We start from the raw sequence: 17,400 nt of genomic DNA, 5'->3' as shown, positions 1-17,400 counted from the left end.
TAAAGTTGTGAGGTAACATCAATCTGATATTGAATTGGTGTATCATGTGTGCCCGAGCACCCTGTACTTGTGGTATACAACCGAAGTGAATATATCATCCGAAATTAATATGAGAACATAGTATGAGGATGTTATAACCATTTGGGCTGTAAGTATAGGGGGTTTCTTGCCACACTTCTAAGTATGAAGTGACTGAACAGTTTTTTGTTGTGATCGGACATGACTGCATTCGCTGTGTGTCATACCCAGCCCTCAACACTTGATTGATAATTCCAATGGGCGGAACGAATGTCCGTTCATTTCCCCTTGTAACTGATTTCAATACCACATTATCACTCGTGTATAGGCTAAAATCTTGCTATGATCTGAATTCGGTGACTCGGTGACTCGGTGTCTCGTTCGAGCGCTTTCCCTCTCGTGTCGTGCTAAATCAGGGACCAGTTGTGCTTGAAGATACGTTCTCTATCTTGGTACTCGAACAATTCAAGAAACAAACCTCCGACGTTCGTTTTATCAGAAGAGATTGAACAGGTGGAAGGGATCAATCAACCTGAAATACTCATATGAAGTGAAGTGTGCTTCTGATCTGTATGCTATCATCACACGGGCGTGTTTTCTTGTTTTCTCGCGCGGCACTCATGTTAAAGCAAATTTGCGATGTCAATGCTGAGCTTTGAAATGAGGCTCCAATACTCTTTTGTAGTCAAGAGCATATTCAGTCCGTTAGTATTCTTCCGCGGTCGAGATGCTTTGTGATTTACGCATCGTTGATAAATAAGATGAAAGGACTTGTCAACTTGAACATTTCCCACAACTGAAGGACCTCTAAAGAGTCGGCAAAGTTCGTCTAAAAATATCGTTCACAGCCTTCAATTGAATAGGTCTTGTAGCCGAAAAGTTCCAAATGACGGTAGGTAGAGTGGAAATATCGGCCTTTGGGGATCATACTCTATCAAACACGTGGGTAGTTTCCTAGCTCGTACTGGTTTCGTCTCTTCAGACGCACTCCTATGCTCGTTTGGTGGAATTCTTGCAGATGAGATGGGTCTTAGAAATCCACTGACGACCTTTGCGACAATGATTAACACTCCTCAAAGTACGGAAGCAGCTCTAGCTACGATATCGACAACTGGATCTTCCACTTTATTTAGACAACAGTCGAAATCAACCTTGATTATCGTCGCTTCCGATGATATTTCCTTATCCAAGTTCTATTGATTGCTGATAGTAGAAGCACTCATGGATCAATGGCTTGATGAGATATGAGATACACAAGAAATAACTATCAATCGCTTTCTATTGATTTCAATAAATGGTATTTATGAAGGAGGGTTGATTCAGGGATTCTCATAGTATGCAGATATCGTGGCCAGTCATGTAATTCCCACTTCTTGACCCTGGAGTTGACCCTGGAGCAGAAATATGTGGTCTCGACACTGTATAGCATATTCAAATCGGAGTTTTATTGTGGTAATGGTCTTTCGCACCGCATAGACCTTTTCTAAGTTGTTGTTCTAGATGGTGGTATAAAGCTCTTGCATTCCTCTTAGTTTCCATTGCATAAAGAACTGATCCCCGACATCTAGCACATGATATACGCACAAATTTCACCTAAAAATCCGCTGCTGTCAATGCAATATCAGCAAACAGACGTTGGTTCATAACTGCTACTCCGGTTTAGAATCAACGGGAAGATCTAGAAACCCTTCTCACATTCATTCATATCCCATATCTTAGTGAGCTAGATAATTTCCGGACCCATATGAGCAACCGAATATATCACGATGACTTCGGACAATTTGACAGTCTAAGGCTCTTGTTGGCATGCGTTTGCTTCCGCAGAACAGGCTTCGAGTGTTGCAATTCCTCCCACGGTGTTGATCGGCGAATATAGATTCTCGGAGTAAGTGAGTCGAATTTTCTGTCAAGATAATAGCGCTTATATACTGGAAAGGATAAAATTCAACCGATCAGTTGAACATTAGTGGCGTCATCTGGAGCGTCGTGTATCACTAGGCGTAAGGGAAAATTATTCTTGTCATTCTATCCTACCATTAACTAGTAACAATTAATAAATACATAGGGCTTTGTTCATAGGCTCAGTTTTAGTTCTTTAAAATCCCACTACTCTTCTCATCGCTTATGTATAACATCACCCAAGGGAGAACGCCAGACATGTCTATATGGCCCTTCACGGGTTGACTTTCTTTACATTTTCTTTTGTCTTCTTTGTACTGCCAGCGGGTTTGTGACGTTATCCTTCAAGTGGAAAGTCCTATAGTATCCATGGGGATCCCCCATGGACGACACGAGGACTAGTCTGCAGGATGAATTTGTATACTGGGGATGCACCACTATCATCAATTGTTGCCAAAACAGGCTTTAGGACGCTATCCAAATAACAGTACGTGTGCAAAGTCAGCCATATTGGGCAAATAAACTCATCGTCCTTATCATCATCACCTGTACCTAAAACCCTGAGAGAAGGAGAATTGGCATAGATCATCAGATTCGTCTTCACATTGCACTCTGCAGTTTTCATTCCTGTGATTTTAATTCCACGGGTAGATTCTCATCACGCCTGGCTTTTCTTCCTTCTTTTTTTCCCGTCACTACCTGAGTCACATTGTGGACGTTCTTGGTTACTAGCATCATCACGGTATGGACGAACGAGTCAATGAACTGATGCACAGTGACGACGATTCTCCACACTTATTTACCAACAGCCTTGAATAATACGTCTAAAGCATGATATATTGACCACAATCAAAGGGAAATAAACACGGAAATTTTTCAATTACTGTGGCCTGAAGTATGACCACTCAACCCTAACCGCTCTTCGATGATCTTGACTATCTCCGTCCATTCCAGCATAGCACCACTCCCTACATCTCCACAAGCCAAGATCTTTGACGACTGCGGGTGTAAAACCTCAAACCAACCAGTCTCCTCACCAGTCTTTTCATCTTTCTTCACGCCCCAGTCCTGCTCTAGCACCCGGATGTGCTGAGCCGTTACCGGATGCCGCCACATAGCCGTATTCATGGCCGGAGCAACCACAATCCGTTTCTTTTTACCGTCAACCTGACCATCTGTATCCCAAGCCCGACACACCGACGTCAATAGGTTATCGCTGATCCCGTTGGCGAGCTTGGCGAGAGTGTTCGCAGAAAGAGGAGCAATGACGAGGATATCAGCCCAGCGTCGGAGAGAAATATGCAAAATGTCAACACCACGGCGCCAGGGCTCTGGTCCCCACTCGGCGTCATCGTCATAGACGGCTTCCACGCCGGGCAGGGAGAGTAGGGAAGAGACGGTGGGCTGCTCGGCGGACTGGCCAGCTAGAAATTGTTGGGCTTTGGTCGTGAGTATGACTCTTATTGAGAGCTTGGGAATGTGAGGGGTGAGAGCGGTGATGATGTTGGATATTTTGATTGTCGCGACTGAGCCTGTTGCAGCAAGCAGGAGGTGAACGCGGTCTCCAGTGGGTGTTGGTTCGGTGCTTAGGGCGTCATCAATGCCGCCGGATTCGGTCATTTGAGGCATCATTGGTATGTGGGCAGCTTTGCTGGGCGAAGCTTAGCTGTACGAGGTCATTCACAGGTCGTCATAGACACTACGTCGAAGCTCTCGAGGTTGGATTGTTGAGATCGTGAGAAGCGGGGTGTACGATAAGATAAGGATTCTGCCCTTGACGCTACTCCCCAAGGCTCAGTGTGCACAAGGTCAGTACATTCCCAAGTGAGGAATGTACCTATCGGGCAGGATTGACCATTTAGAGTATCCTTCTAGAGAAAGAAAATCAGTTGCATGTTCAGCAACTGGGGAAGATGACTGAGGGATCGATGGTTGTCTTGTTGAGAAGAGCCTTGATTTTATAACAAGCATCCGGCAAGTTTGTGTTCCAAAACTATACCATGTTGTATGCCATGTTGACCATGAATGAGCTAGAACACGAGATGAGCTTTTCTTATGGCGCAATGGATCATGATTACTGTGGGTCATATGGATGCGATAATCATGAGCGCTCTATGTTGTTAGGGACGTCGAATTATTAAACAAGGCCAGGCTGCAGGGGGTGCCCATGTTCGGGCTGCATTTAGCCGTCGTTGCCCACGCGCCATTTCGATAGATGCACATGTGCATACATGTACGTCAGAAACTTGTACGTGCGGCAAGTGAGCACGTATGACGCTTTCTCAGACGCAGACAATGCAGACAGTGTACAATTGGGGGATTGAATCAATGATCTGTGGCCATCAATGCTAATGGTCTTATCAAACAAACCTCAAATAAACAGTTCAGGTTATAATTGTCATTTTTTCTTGTATTAATAGCCGGTAGTACATTTCCCATTCCAATCCATCATACATTTCGAATAATACATCAATCACCCCCGAGGAGAAAAGAACAGCCCTCGGAGCATGTTCCCTGTGCTCCACATAGCGGCGAATCGAGCAATTTAAGTGCTTTTCTTGGCATTCTCACGCTCAGCCTTGCGCAGAGCGCGCTTGCGGATGCTCTCGTGCATAGACTTGTTCTGTCCGAGAACGAACTCGCCCATGGTTCCGACAACAGAAGTCAAGAACCAAGCCATAATACCATGGCTCCAGTAAGGGGACGAGCTGTAAGCGTAGGAAGGCGAGCCACCACTGCGACCGATCTTCGAGAGAACAGAGCGAACGAAAGCGCGAGGAGTGGGGATAGAGGCGGAGGCACGACGGATCTTGGACATGGCAGAGGTAATCAGGTAGGCTTGAACAAGTTCAACATCAATGCCATAGGGGGCTAGCTCGCCGCCAAGAGCGGTGGACCAGTGCTGCAGGAAAGCCTTGCTGCCGGAGTAAGTGGCAAGGAAGGGAGTGGGGAGGAGACCGCCGAAGGAGCCCATAGTCAGAATCAAACCGCGACGGCGCTGCATCATGCCAGGAACGATAAGCTGGGTGACACGCAGGGTACCGGTGCAGTTGATTGTGACGATATCGGCCATCTCTGCGGCGGGGGTCTGCGCGAATGGAACGGGAATGGAGTGGCTCAGGCCAACATTGTTGACCAGCACCGAGACGTCGAGCTGGGAGACAAGTTCGTTCAGGGCCTCGTAGTCGGCATCGGCATTGCGCGAGAAATCCATTGCCAGCGTCTTGGTCTGTACCTGGGGGAACTGCTTGGCGATGTCCTCCGACAGAGCTGCGAGCTTCGAAGCTGTGCGGGATACGAGAACGACGTTGAACTTTGACTTTGCCAATTGCAGCGCGAATTCCTTGCCCAGGCCATCCGAGGCGCCTGTCACCACGGCCCAGCTACCAGGGGGACCGAACGAGCGGAGCTATTGAATCCTTCTTGTTAGCATCAATTCCATTGATGAAATTGCTATATTTCAATTTGCTTACCGGTTTGCCGGGAAGCACGAACAGGCTAAGAAGCACCCGCACGAACGTCCAGACCTTGTAGGCAATAACCAGCCCACCAGTCGCCAGGAGGAACAGCGCTCCATAAGTAGGCAGGCCTGGGGCGATATGGGCTGGCCATTGCGAGAGGCATCCAATATGCTTTGACAAATCCATATCGAATAGAAAACGCCTGTACGGAAAAGCCTGTGACAGGAAGAAAAAAAAAGTAGACCAGCGACTCTTGTTGGGGAGGCTCAACGCCAGTTCAAAACATCCTCGGCTACGGGCGGCCTAGTCCTTTATCTCATTGGTCAATGGCCTTACCGCCCTCCTCTCCGCCTCCCAAATTAGTATCTATGGTCTGTCCTTGCTCTTCTGTGTATACAATGATCTCTCTATATACTATGTATTTCATTACATGCTATTTTGGATATTTCCATGTAAAATCCTCGGATTATCACTGAGAAGAGCAGTCTTTGTAGCACAATTTTCATCTAAACACAACATGGGCAGGTGGAGGTACATCGTCCAGTACACTAGTTTTCTGCCAGATAATAAGGCAACCCATTCCATAAATCCATAACCCGTGCCTGGCCTCCCTCAAGTCAGCGCAACCATTTCCTTCAGATCAAGAACACAAGATCTTCCCAAAATGTCTCAACTCCTTACCTATCTCCCCCAATACGAGGGCATCTTGCCCAAATGGCTCGTCTTCGTAAGTCTATGCCCGCTCCACCCCGGAGGCCAACAACACGCCCACTCCGCACCCCTAGCTACTACATCTTCCCATTCTACAACCTAACTAACCATAAACCTCTTGTTTTAGGTCTCGGTAGTCTCCGCTCTTAACAGCGTGCAAGCCTATGTCTCGCCAGAATACACTTCCCAACTCTACAGCAATGGCAAAGTCCCCGCAAGCCCGCTTTCCGGCCGCGTCTTCGGAACCTGGACCTTCCTCTCTGCGGTCATTCGCATGACTGCCGCTTACAACATGGACAACCCTGTCGCATACGACCTTGCCATGTGGACCTACGCCATTGCGCTGACACACTTCGTTGGCGAGCTCATCTTCGGCAATGCCTCGCTCAAGGGCCGCTTTGTGAGCCCCCTGATTGTTGCCTCATGCTCGATCGCTATGATGTTCAACCAGCGTGACGCGTACTTGGGTTAAATATACCGACCTGCAAGGAAGGATAGCTCGAGGCTTTTCTACCAATTAAACTCAATAAAATCACGGGGGTCGCTGCCAATGGAGGAATTGGACATTGCATATTAACCCTCGAATATAACTTATCACTTCTGGAAAATATAATTTATACGTGTGGATTTCAATGCTGTTTCAAATTCTGGTAGAACTATAACCGTAGTCCAACCTGGTATATAAATTTTTGTTTGTTTACTCCTTGATTTGGTGATCCTTCATGAATCAATCTTCTTCCTGTACAGCTCACCACCACAAGCCCGCAGCTTGGCAGCAGCTTGCTCGGGAGTGATATCACGCTGAGGCTCAGCCATGAGCTCATAACCAACCAAGAACTTGCGCACAGTCGCGCTGCGCAGCAGAGGCGGGTAGAAGTGCAAGTGCAAGTAAGAAGCCTCAATCTCCTCGGGAGTTCCATCAAGAGGAGCCTGGTGAATACCCATACTGTAAGGGAAGTGCGTCTCGAAGAGATTATCATAGCGACGGGTCGTCTCCGCAATCGCCTCGGCGAGCAACATCTTATCGGCTTCAGACAAATCAACCAGCGCACGCTTATGAGTACGGCTGACAATCATCGTCTCAAACGGCCACGTCGCCCACCACGGGCACACGACCAGGAACGCCTCATTCTCGAACACCACACGCTCCTGCTTGCGGCTTTCCAGCGCAGCGTAGTCCTCCAGCATGTGGCTGCCGCCGTGCTGCTGTCGGTACTTGGTCAGCTGCACCATTTCGGCCGCAGGCTCTTCGGGCATCGAGCTTGTCGTCCACACTTGTCCGTGTGGGTGAGGGTTCGAGCATCCCATAGCTGCACCCTTGTTCTCGAAGATCTGCATGTAGCGGTACTGCTCCTTAGGCTTGGTCACGTTGGTTGAGTGCGAGCTTGGCTGCAATGTTGTTGCCGGTGCGTTCTTCACGAGCGGGGATGTGGGGGACAGGTGCGCGGTGTAGATCTCTGTCCAGGCGTCGATCACGGGCACGATCTCGCGCGGCGCAAGGTCGGCGAGGGTAAGGTTGTGCGCGGATGAGAAGGTCAGTACGTAGCACTTGCCAGTTACGGGTTCGGCTTTGAGGAAGCGCGATTCAAGTTCTAAGAATTGTGAGCGTGGTGCGAATGCGCTTGGTGAATCACACATACCATCCTGATTTGAGGGCTCATATGCCGCTTGTTCTTCTTTCACAGCGCTGTAATCGTTCACGAATACGAAAGTGCTGTCATATTTGGGGTTGGTATCGCCCTGGGCGCGCTCGTTTCCGGGACAGAGGTAGCATTTAGGGTCGTAGTCGGGCAGGGTAGTCTTGGAGGGGCTCTCCTGCGCTCCTCTGATTGATTGTTTAATTAGCTATTGTGTTGCGCAACATTTTCCGATCTTGGCGGTACTCACTGCCAGGGACGCTTAGTTCGGTGGGGAGAAACCAAGATCGAGGAGCCACGGAGTGGGTTATATCTCCTGTGGGAGATGTCGTCGAGTACGTTTTCCATGATTAACGATTGCAATGATCACAGGAAAGAGTACCTTGGAGGAGAAAGGGAAGGTCAAAAAAGAGAAGGAAAAAAACTTCAGGCCATGGGTAAATAGCCAAGGGTGGGGAGGGGCGCGGGGTTTCCGGAGGACGATGCGCCAGGTTACAACTCCCCGTTAAGCGAGACCCAGGTAATATAAGATATTAATTTGTTGATGTGCCCATGTTGCCTGGTTCATATCTAGGCTAATATCGGGAACTCATTCAGCAGTATATCGATATAGAACATCTTGGCGCTGTCATCTCCGTCTTTTCTCGGTGAGCCGTACGGGCATCGGTCGGCATCCCGCAGTCAGTTTTCCGGGGAAACGCGCGCTGCCGGGATATTTGGCCTGTCGTCAGCCGAGAGAGGCAGTTCAAAGCCGCAATTAGCCGGTAGGCGGCCACTCAGAAACCCCGTGTCCCACATTGTGGACTCCCACTCCCAAAGAGGGAATTTATGCCCGCAGCCATGTGACGTCACTTATCGCTCTATCTGCCAGGGACCAACACAGTACAACTTACAGGCACTACTTGTTATTGTCTCATGTTACATTCTCTGGTCATCGCAATATACTAGTTACCATCCATAGTCCCATCTTACATCGCAATTGGTGCATTGAATCATTAATCACCATGAGCCCCGCCAAACCCGCAGTATCCCTGGACTCCCTCCCCAACGAGGTACGACCACCCAACTCAGTCTTGCCAAGCAGAGCATACCCCAGGTTTATATCGTATGCTGTATGGATCTAAAGTTCCCAATAGGTATTTGTCGAAACTCTATCAGACTTCTCAACCCGAGAACTTCTCCCACTCATATCCGTCAACCACCGATTCCACGCACTAGTCCTAAGAATACTCCATTACCGTCTACTCCTGAGCACTCCACTCAAGGAGTACACTCTATTATTGGAATGCTTTCATCCTAGCTCCAAGCTTACAGAGCCACACGTCTTCTGCAAATACCTTGGAACAGATGGACTAACTGACCGTCATGATGGAGCGGGTTCGTTATATGAGGATGTCAACACCGCCCAACAACTGGGTAGAGTAACGGGATTATACTCACGCTTTCGACCGGAGGCAAGCAGAGATGAAGAAGATGAGCAGCGGGGGGATAATGCACATTTAGGATTGTCGCAAGGTAGGATGCTTCTATTGCCGGGGGTGGTGGGGTTCATACGTGCTGACATGAATGGGAACCGAGGCGCTGAGAAAGAAAGCGCAGTCATCCGTGAATTCACAATAGATGGATATGAGGATTTCTCGCAGCTGTGTGTGGTTGCCAATCTAGTGCAGGTCAGGCCAGGGACCTCATTATTGTTGTCTGCGTCAACTATTGAAGATGGGTTTGTTCGATTGTGGAGAGACTGGCTGCATCGTCAAAGTAGGAAGATGGAGAAGGCTACCGAGACTGCCCGGGAAGAGGGCTCTGCGAATGTTTCGGTGTCGTCATCATCGGATGATATACTATGGGTGGACACTGGCAAGACCGTTGGGTTGAAAATGCGCGTGCGACCCAAGGCGTGGAATCCATCTTTCCCTATATTGATACATCAAGATGACCGGGATGATAATGCTTGGGTGGGATATGAAGTGATTCTGGAAGGTGAGTCTCCACTCTTGCGAAGGGGATCGCGTGTTGACTCAATAGAACTCCACATCCGCTCCACGCGCTTGCTGCTAGTTGTTGAGCAGGCAAAGGAGGAACAGGAAATGCATCAAAGCAATGCAATTGTAATTGGGGCTCCAACTCCAGCTCTACTAGCTTGAGTATTCTCATAAATTCTATCCCTGGTGGCATATACTGATACATAGTCGATGGTATATTTTTACATATCTGAGAGAAGCAAGATTAGAACAATAGACACACCAAGCACTGCTCTATCTTTCTGCTTCAATGGCCACGTCAAAGTCTCGAAGAAAAGCCCAGAGAGTTTCCCTGCGCCAATCCTTCTCCTTCCAAGAATTTGCCGGCAGTGGGAATACATCGACACGTCCAAGCAAGCTCGCATCATGTGCATGAATAAACCAGATATTACTCTCTGCGTCCGCCTCTTGTGCTTTCTCAATCGTCCGAATAGTTTCCTCAGTAATGGAGCCAACCATAGGACTTGGAGAAAAGAACGGTTTATCAACAGAGCCGCTCCGACGGACCAACAGCTGCTCATAGGCTTGGACCCCAGGGCAAGGTAGGATAGCAGCTGGAATTGCAGCGGGAATATCAGAAGGAAGATGCATATGTTTTGAGGGTCTAATTTCACCACCATGGTGGCACAAATCACCTCCCATGAAGATAAAAGTATCCGGGTTGGTAGTCGTGCGTGCCAGCGCACTCAAATGGCCCACGGCATGACCTGGTGTGTCCATCAAATAGAAAGAGCCATCGCCGAAAAAGTCAAAGGCGCGGAACTGGCCCGTCTTCCGTGCGTTTGTAAAGTCGATCTCGCGCAAGTTCCTACCACTATTCATAGTGTTAGCTCTGCGTATTAGCAGATTGGCTGTGGTATTTTGGAACTTACGCAAAATCACTCTCGCGCACTGGGGAATCAGGGATTGACGGGTAGCCCGGACCAAACTCATTCTTGAAACCAGGACCGACGATTAACTCAGTTGAGGACGGGAAGCGTGAGGGATCGCCAATATGATCCCAATGCCAATGGCTACCGAGCATGTCGGTTAATCCCCATTGCACACTCTCACGTTTGACAGGGATCACAACTTACCTCCAAATTATACCCGAGATTTGATCTGCTGCAATTCCATTTTTCTCCAGAATATCGATGACCTCTTCTTCGACTGAGATTTCTGCCTTTACTTGCTCAAGTATCTGCTGCACAAATGGCGAAAATGCGAGCAAGTCCCGTGGCAACCCGAGATCAAAGAGGAGCTTTTGACCTGAGTGGTGCTCAATTAGGAAAGACCATGCTGGAATCTCAGGCATATATGTCATTCCTTCCATTGGGGGCTCCATGAGGAATTTCAACGGGAACCTGTTCATTCTCACCGTGGTATCTATAATGCGGACCTGGACACTTTGGGTGCCCCGGGGCACGTCGAAGATAGGACCTGCCATGGTTGTATCTAGCGTGTTCGCTTACTCCAGCTATTTGAAAATTTCGGATAAACACTGATGGGACTGCAGTCATGACAGACGATGGCCATCGTGATTTTCATGTTCGCGGGGTGCGGGGTTGTGGGATTTCACCATTCTCGTGATTCGTGAGCTTGAAAGGCGTAACTGGCTCGCAATAGACTGAAGGTCTAGCCTTGTTATGGTCCATATATTATGTAGCTATACGAGTGCGCGCAAGACAAGCATTAGCATCCAAAATATCCATCATAATCTCATTTTGTGCACAACTCTATTGCAATGAATTAAATGATTCTCATCAACTTAATTTACACCGCAGACAGGTCAATATAAGAGTCGATGAGACCGAATGTTGACATATCGAGGAAAAAAAGGGAATGATCACTCATCATCGGGGCCTCGGTCCATCTCCACCTCGGCCTTCCCCAGCCTCCACGCTGCCTATATACGACTTGATCAACTCATCTTCGAGCGCTGATTGCGCACACTTTACTGGTACGATTACAATATTTTCCCATTAATCTGCGATAGATATTCGTTATGTCTGGCAAGATTGACGCCTACCTCGACTGCGGTATGTAAGCCTCCAGTTTCCACCCCTTTAACCGCCCCGTGGATCCCATTCGCTGACCACCACGGCGATAGTATCGCCATACTCGTACTATGCGGCGCTTTACCTAAGGAAGAATCGCAAAGCACTAGAGTCGCATGACGTCGAGATTGAGTACGCATATTCCTTGGTTTAACACCGGGCGTGCACTAATTGCCAAACAGATTCCACCCGGTCTTCTTGGGCGGTATCAATGTGGCTTCAGGTACAAACTACATACTCGTGGATTTTGTTAAATCAATTTATGTCGCGATGGCTGATAATGTGAATAGGAAACAAGCCTCCTTGGACACTTCCCGCCAAAGCAGCGTATGGCAAATTCGACTCGGAGCGCGCATGTAAGTACTTCGGAGTTCCACAGATCACAACGCCAGATTTCTTCCCGATTCTGTCAATCTTGGTGAGTATCTTTCTATTTCTTTATTTTTTTCTACACCGAGCTATTATTGACCAAGTAGCCTCAACGATGCATGATCTACATCAAAAGTACCTTCCCACGCGAGAAGTATGAAACAACCTTCCTCTCGCTGTGGGAGTCCATGTACTACAAGGGCATCGACGTCAGCAAGCCTGAGAAACTAGCCGAGGTACTCCAGAGTAATGGGTACACTGATTCGGAAATTAAGGAGGTCCTTGCCGCGGCGTCGAGCCCGGAAATCAAGCAGGCTTTGACAGCAAACACGCAGATCGCACTTGACAAAGGTGCCTATGGGGCGCCTTGGTTCTGGGTGCGAAACGCCGAAGGCAAAGAAGAGCCATTCTTTGGTAGTGATCGGTGAGTCTGGTGTGGTATTTTGCAGGATGAATGGATGCTGATTATTTGTGGCAGGTTCGCGTACATGTGGATGTACCTCGGTTTGCCATTCCAAGATGTTGCTATTATTGAGAAGGAGAAGGCGAAACTTTAGATTGTGTAGAATAGTTCGAGGTGCCAGCTCGGCTTGATGGTTCAAGGTTGTGGGTTCACCTTACATAGCTCGCGCACCATATTCAGGAATATTCCTAGATCTATCATTTCCGCGTATTTCTTCAATAACTCTGTCATATGCAACAATATCACAATTTCTTGGCCATGGTCGACTCCAATTGTATAATTGTGGCCATAGTGACGATGGCAAGATGCCAAGAGAATAAGTGTCACGATTTCAACGCACAGTCTTAACAGGATACACTAATACATACCGACAGCAGCGGGGCTTGATGTTCGCCCATCTTGCTTCTTTGATTTATTCTGATTCATCCGATAGGCTAGCTTAATTGTTTTATCCGCATATGCTGCAAGCCCCTGACGCTTTACCGCGTTTGGAGCGAATTTCTCAAGTTCCGGCCCCCAAACGCTGCCCCGTGACGACCTAGCCACTAGTGTCGAGGCACATCCCATGCGTTCCGCGTGTTAGCGTGACATTTCAAACTCTTCCAATGCCCACATTCACCTATAGCCACTCCTGCCTCCCCACGAAACGGCCTCGAGACATCTGGGGCAGATGGCTCGTACGGTAGGATGTCGAATAGGAGGGCCTTGCAGAGTGAAATTGAGTTACTGCCAGTCTCCCATGGGTCCCAGAGCGCAGATTCACTTATAACCATCCCGCATGTTTGGGACGAAGATTCAGCAACAGATTCAGAGCAAAGGTCCTTCAATGCCCGGGCTTCACTGAAATCCGCGCGACGCGCGCCAGCTCGCCGAGGCAATGCACGACTCGAAGGCTGGAAGTTCACCATTCTTATGGCCTTCTTGGCAAGCTTGGTCGTGTTATTCTTCAATGTGGGCTTCCTGATCTACACTGCTGCGAATCCCCAGAAAAAGGATATTGAGCGTTACTCTCATCAATATCAGGTGGAGTATAATGAGCTTGGCAAACATCACGGCCGAAACACAGTTTTATATGAAGGCGACTGCGAGAAAGTACATCATTTGGGCGTTGGGCTTCATCTACTGATTAACTTGTTGAGTACTTCTCTGCTTAGTGCCAGCAACTATGGAATGGTATGAGATGGTTATGTATAGTCCATATGCTTGAGTCGCAAGCTAACATATTTTACTAGCAATGTCTGGCTGCCCCAACAAGACAAGTGATTGACAAAGCACATAAAGCTGGACGATGGCTAGACATCGGAGTGCCTAGTGTGCGAAATCTGTTTCGGGTCTCCAAAGGACGCTCAGTATTGTGGCTATGTCTAGCGTTTTCCTCGCTTCCCTTCCATTTGATGTAGGGAATTCCTTTTCTTGTGCTTATCTTCATGGTGTCTTCCTAACTGACGGTATAGTTACAATTCTGCAATATACCAAACAACCGCAGTTTCTGCCTACGATGTCTTTGCTGGCAGTGGATCATTGGCAGAAAAGGACTGGCCAGATTTGAACTTGACAGGAACAGACATAACGCCACGCAAAAATCACTCACTGCAAGGCCTTTTTTACGCAGCACAAAACGGGTCTAAGGCAGTGACGCCCCTGAGTAACAACGACTGCCTCAATGCGTTCGGGAAGACCTACCAATCCACATACAACAAACTACTCTTAATAAACTCAGCTATGGAAAACAACAACACATACACCTTTGTCGATACCCAACACGTGTTCAATCCCCTAGAAAACGAGCATGGTCCAGATGGTGGCCCGTACGAGTGGATATGTACCTACGCTTGGAAATCCGAGAACTTCTGCACAAGCTCTTACATTCCTCTGGCACGAGACCGCATCGAAAATGGCGATTGGATGGTTGACGATGTCCCCTACAAGGTGGATTCTTGTCTTGCTCAGAAAGCGCCCCAGTACTGTAAGCTACAGTATTCGCTGCCTCTGACGCTGATAGTTGTCGGCTTCAATGTCGTCAAATCTGCCATCTTGCTGTATATGTGGCTCATGATAGCCGACACGCCTCTATTGACCATTGGCGATGCTATTGCTTCTTTCCTCCGCCGTCCAGATCCACACTCTCAAGGGTACTGTCTTCTCACCCATCGAGAAGTAAAATATTGGGACTCAATGTTACTCAAAGACTCTATGCCAGAGGTCTTCCCGAAAAGGCGAAGGCGATGGGGCTCGGCAGTCTCCAATACCCGGTGGACATCCAGTATCTCGCTGTAAGTCAGACGCTTTGTACTAGCTTCATTCTTTTTCCTTTTCCTTTTCCTTTTCCTTTTCCTTTTCCTTTTCTTTTTCTTTTTCTTTTTCTTTTGATTACATGCACTAAGTACCCTTACCAGCTTGGTCGTTTCCATTACTACATCTATTTGCCTCTTAGTATTCGCATTGGCAAATATAGAAGAAGGAATCGATATCTGGAAACAAGAACTGGGCGCCATCCTCGCCGACACCCTAATAAAAGGCAACCACTGGCCAAACACACTCCTACCAAACGTGATCATCGCCAATGCCCCACAACTTATTTTCTCCTTCATCTACTTCGCCTTCAACTCCGTATTAACCGCAATGACCCTCGCCGCCGAATGGAGCACCTACGCCATCCGCCACAAGGGCCTCCGCGTCTCAAACAACCGCCAACGATCCCAGCAAAGCAAGAAATTCCTCTCCATCCCTTACCGCTATTCAGCGCCTCTTTTGGTATTCTCAGGCGTGCTCCACTGGCTCATTTCACAAAGCATTTTCATGGTCGGGATTGAGGCCTTTGATGCCGATATGGTGCGTGATCCGGGGCGGGACCTGACCACCTGTGGCTTCTCGCCTCTTGCAATGATGATCTCGATCATCGTCGGAGGCGTCATGTTCTTCTACCTTGTAGGGCTTGGTTTCCGCCGGTTTAAGTCGGCTATGCCAGTGGCGGGGAGTTGTAGCTTGGCCATTGCTGCTGCTTGTCATCCGAGGTTCGATCCTAATTGTCCCGGGAAGCATCGGGATGATGAACTGGAATCGGAAAACGAGAATACAGACATGTCTCGTTTGCCTGTGAGGTGGGGTGCGGTTGTGGTCGATGGTCCTATAGGGCACTGTAGCTTCACGTCGGAACATGTTGATGAGGCTGAACAGTGGAGGGAATACCAGTAAATACTTACATGTACTTTTGTTAGATAGATCCCTCGATGTGTCGATAGCTTGTTCAATATTATTCTGTACAAACATGGATTCAATCAGGTCACGCAAGAAACAGCTCGTAGCATCCTCCGAAGTCTCAACGCTCGGGGATAAGAATCTCGACCTTCGGACATAATGACTCACTACATGTACGTACGCAGGCGATGAGGCAATTACCAGACAGTATTGACAACCCCGCCGAACAGTAAGCTCTACACAAATCGAACCTCCCAAACCGATTCACTCCGAACATCCCCACGCCCCGGCTAAGTCCTAATCCTTCCCCACGTCTACCCCACAAAATCCAAGTCCCACTGACAACTCCCATACTCATTCTCTACATTTCTACATCTCACAATTGCACCCCAACTCCTCCGAACAGCAATCCAAAGCAACAATGTCCAAACCCCGCGTCGCCTGGATCGGCCTCGGCAACATCGGCCGAGTAAGTCACCAACCCCCAATGCAATCACAACTAACAACCGCCCAGGGCATGAGTCTCAACATCGCCAAAAAAGGGCCCCAGCGCGGCCCGATCCTGCTGTACAACCGCACAGCCGCACGCGCAACGACCCACGCCGCAAAACTCCCCAACGCGCAAGTCGCAGGCACAATCCCCGAAGCCGTAACCAAGTCCGACGTGATCTTCACCTGCGTCGGGGACGACGCAGCCCTCGACGCCATCGTCTCCGCCATCCTAGACACACCCGCCGATCTCAGCGGTAAGACCTTCGTGGACTGCTCGACCGTGCACCCGGACACATCGCGGCGAGTCGAGAAAGCGCTCGAGGCGCGGGGGGCAGGGTTCGTGGCGTGTCCGGTATTCGGGGCGCCGAATATGGCGGATGCGGGGCAGATGATAGTGGTTCCGGCGGGGAAGCGGGAAGCGATTGAGAAGGTGGCGGGGTTCTTTGATGGGGTTGTTGCGAAGAAGACGATTGATTTGGCTGGGGGGAGTGGAGCGGATATTGATGTGGGGAAGGCGGCTACGCTGAAGGTCCTAGGGAACACGTTTATTCTGAATACGGTTGGGGTGTTGGCGGAGTCGCTTGTTGCAGCTGAGGCGTCGGGGCTTGGGGTTGGGCCGTTGAAGGAATGGTTGGGGCTTTTTGCGCCGGGTCCGTTTGCCAATTATGCGGAGCGGATGACGAGTGGGGATTATTATCAGAGGGAGGAGCCGCTTTTTGCGGTCGATCTGGCGAGGAAGGATTTGCGACATGCTTCTGGGATTGCGAGGGAGGGGGGATTGCGGATGCGGAATGTTGAGGTTACGGATGAGCTGTTGCGGGATGTTAAAGCTGAGAAGGGAGAGAAGGGAGATATCGCTGCTGTTTATGGAGCTGTGAGGAAGGGAGCCGGGATGGAGTTTGAGAACCAGTGAGTCTCTCCACCGAATTTTGTTTAATTAATGGAGCGAGGATCCATCAAATAGAGTCTTGTAATGAGACTAGCAAAGACGATCTACAAACGTTTGGACAAGAGAATATTGACAAAGCAATGCATGCTTTGATGCTATTAAATCATGGTCTCCTTAAGGATATCGTGGAGACGCAACTAATCAGG

General features: G+C 48.9%; 9 protein-coding genes across 9 annotated transcripts; 5 read left to right on the top strand and 4 right to left on the bottom strand.

Moving 5' to 3' along the window:
- Positions 1-2,793: 2,793 nt before the first annotated feature.
- N7457_005423 (putative flavoprotein) lies at positions 2,794-3,546 on the bottom strand (the record flags this gene model as incomplete). The annotated part of the gene is made up of 1 exon (XM_057176468.1): positions 2,794-3,546. The coding sequence occupies one exon, from the start codon at positions 3,544-3,546 to the stop codon at positions 2,794-2,796; it is 753 nt and encodes a 250-aa protein (XP_057030770.1).
- Positions 3,547-4,462: 916 nt separating this feature from the next.
- On the bottom strand, positions 4,463-5,681 carry N7457_005422 (ketoreductase; the record flags this gene model as incomplete). Its single annotated transcript, XM_057176467.1, has 2 exons — positions 4,463-5,326; positions 5,391-5,681. Coding segments are annotated over 2 exons (1,155 nt in total), but the record flags the coding sequence as incomplete, so codon positions are not given.
- A 361-nt stretch (positions 5,682-6,042) lies between these two features.
- On the top strand, positions 6,043-6,561 carry N7457_005421 (Erg28 family protein; the record flags this gene model as incomplete). Its single annotated transcript, XM_057176466.1, has 2 exons — positions 6,043-6,105; positions 6,217-6,561. 2 exons carry the CDS (start codon positions 6,043-6,045, stop codon positions 6,559-6,561), a joined length of 408 nt encoding a protein of 135 aa, XP_057030768.1.
- A 248-nt stretch (positions 6,562-6,809) lies between these two features.
- Positions 6,810-8,074, bottom strand: N7457_005420 (UDP-glucose:hexose-1-phosphate uridylyltransferase; the record flags this gene model as incomplete). Its single annotated transcript, XM_057176465.1, has 3 exons — positions 6,810-7,681; positions 7,730-7,914; positions 7,977-8,074. 3 exons carry the CDS (start codon positions 8,072-8,074, stop codon positions 6,810-6,812), a joined length of 1,155 nt encoding a protein of 384 aa, XP_057030767.1.
- Positions 8,075-8,730: 656 nt separating this feature from the next.
- Positions 8,731-9,870, top strand: N7457_005419 (uncharacterized protein; the record flags this gene model as incomplete). The annotated part of the gene is made up of 4 exons (XM_057176464.1): positions 8,731-8,778; positions 8,863-9,241; positions 9,305-9,706; positions 9,752-9,870. The coding sequence occupies 4 exons, from the start codon at positions 8,731-8,733 to the stop codon at positions 9,868-9,870; spliced, it is 948 nt and encodes a 315-aa protein (XP_057030766.1).
- Positions 9,871-9,981: 111 nt separating this feature from the next.
- Positions 9,982-11,173, bottom strand: N7457_005418 (MBL fold metallo-hydrolase; the record flags this gene model as incomplete). The annotated part of the gene is made up of 3 exons (XM_057176463.1): positions 9,982-10,561; positions 10,620-10,760; positions 10,824-11,173. 3 exons carry the CDS (start codon positions 11,171-11,173, stop codon positions 9,982-9,984), a joined length of 1,071 nt encoding a protein of 356 aa, XP_057030765.1.
- Positions 11,174-11,731: 558 nt separating this feature from the next.
- On the top strand, positions 11,732-12,709 carry N7457_005417 (putative DSBA family oxidoreductase; the record flags this gene model as incomplete). The annotated part of the gene is made up of 6 exons (XM_057176462.1): positions 11,732-11,765; positions 11,837-11,915; positions 11,966-12,006; positions 12,074-12,201; positions 12,260-12,576; positions 12,631-12,709. 6 exons carry the CDS (start codon positions 11,732-11,734, stop codon positions 12,707-12,709), a joined length of 678 nt encoding a protein of 225 aa, XP_057030764.1.
- Positions 12,710-13,302: 593 nt separating this feature from the next.
- Positions 13,303-15,810, top strand: N7457_005416 (uncharacterized protein; the record flags this gene model as incomplete). Its single annotated transcript, XM_057176461.1, has 4 exons — positions 13,303-13,788; positions 13,848-14,011; positions 14,070-14,888; positions 15,012-15,810. 4 exons carry the CDS (start codon positions 13,303-13,305, stop codon positions 15,808-15,810), a joined length of 2,268 nt encoding a protein of 755 aa, XP_057030763.1.
- A 424-nt stretch (positions 15,811-16,234) lies between these two features.
- On the top strand, positions 16,235-17,218 carry N7457_005415 (NAD(P)-dependent oxidoreductase; the record flags this gene model as incomplete). Its single annotated transcript, XM_057176460.1, has 2 exons — positions 16,235-16,282; positions 16,328-17,218. The coding sequence occupies 2 exons, from the start codon at positions 16,235-16,237 to the stop codon at positions 17,216-17,218; spliced, it is 939 nt and encodes a 312-aa protein (XP_057030762.1).
- Positions 17,219-17,400: the final 182 nt, after the last annotated feature.

Source organism: Penicillium paradoxum (genome assembly GCF_028828445.1).
Source record: "Penicillium paradoxum strain IBT 22861 chromosome Unknown utg000005l_segment0_segment0, whole genome shotgun sequence".
NCBI lineage: Eukaryota > Fungi > Ascomycota > Eurotiomycetes > Eurotiales > Aspergillaceae > Penicillium > Penicillium paradoxum.
This window is presented reverse-complemented; position numbering and strand designations above follow the sequence as displayed.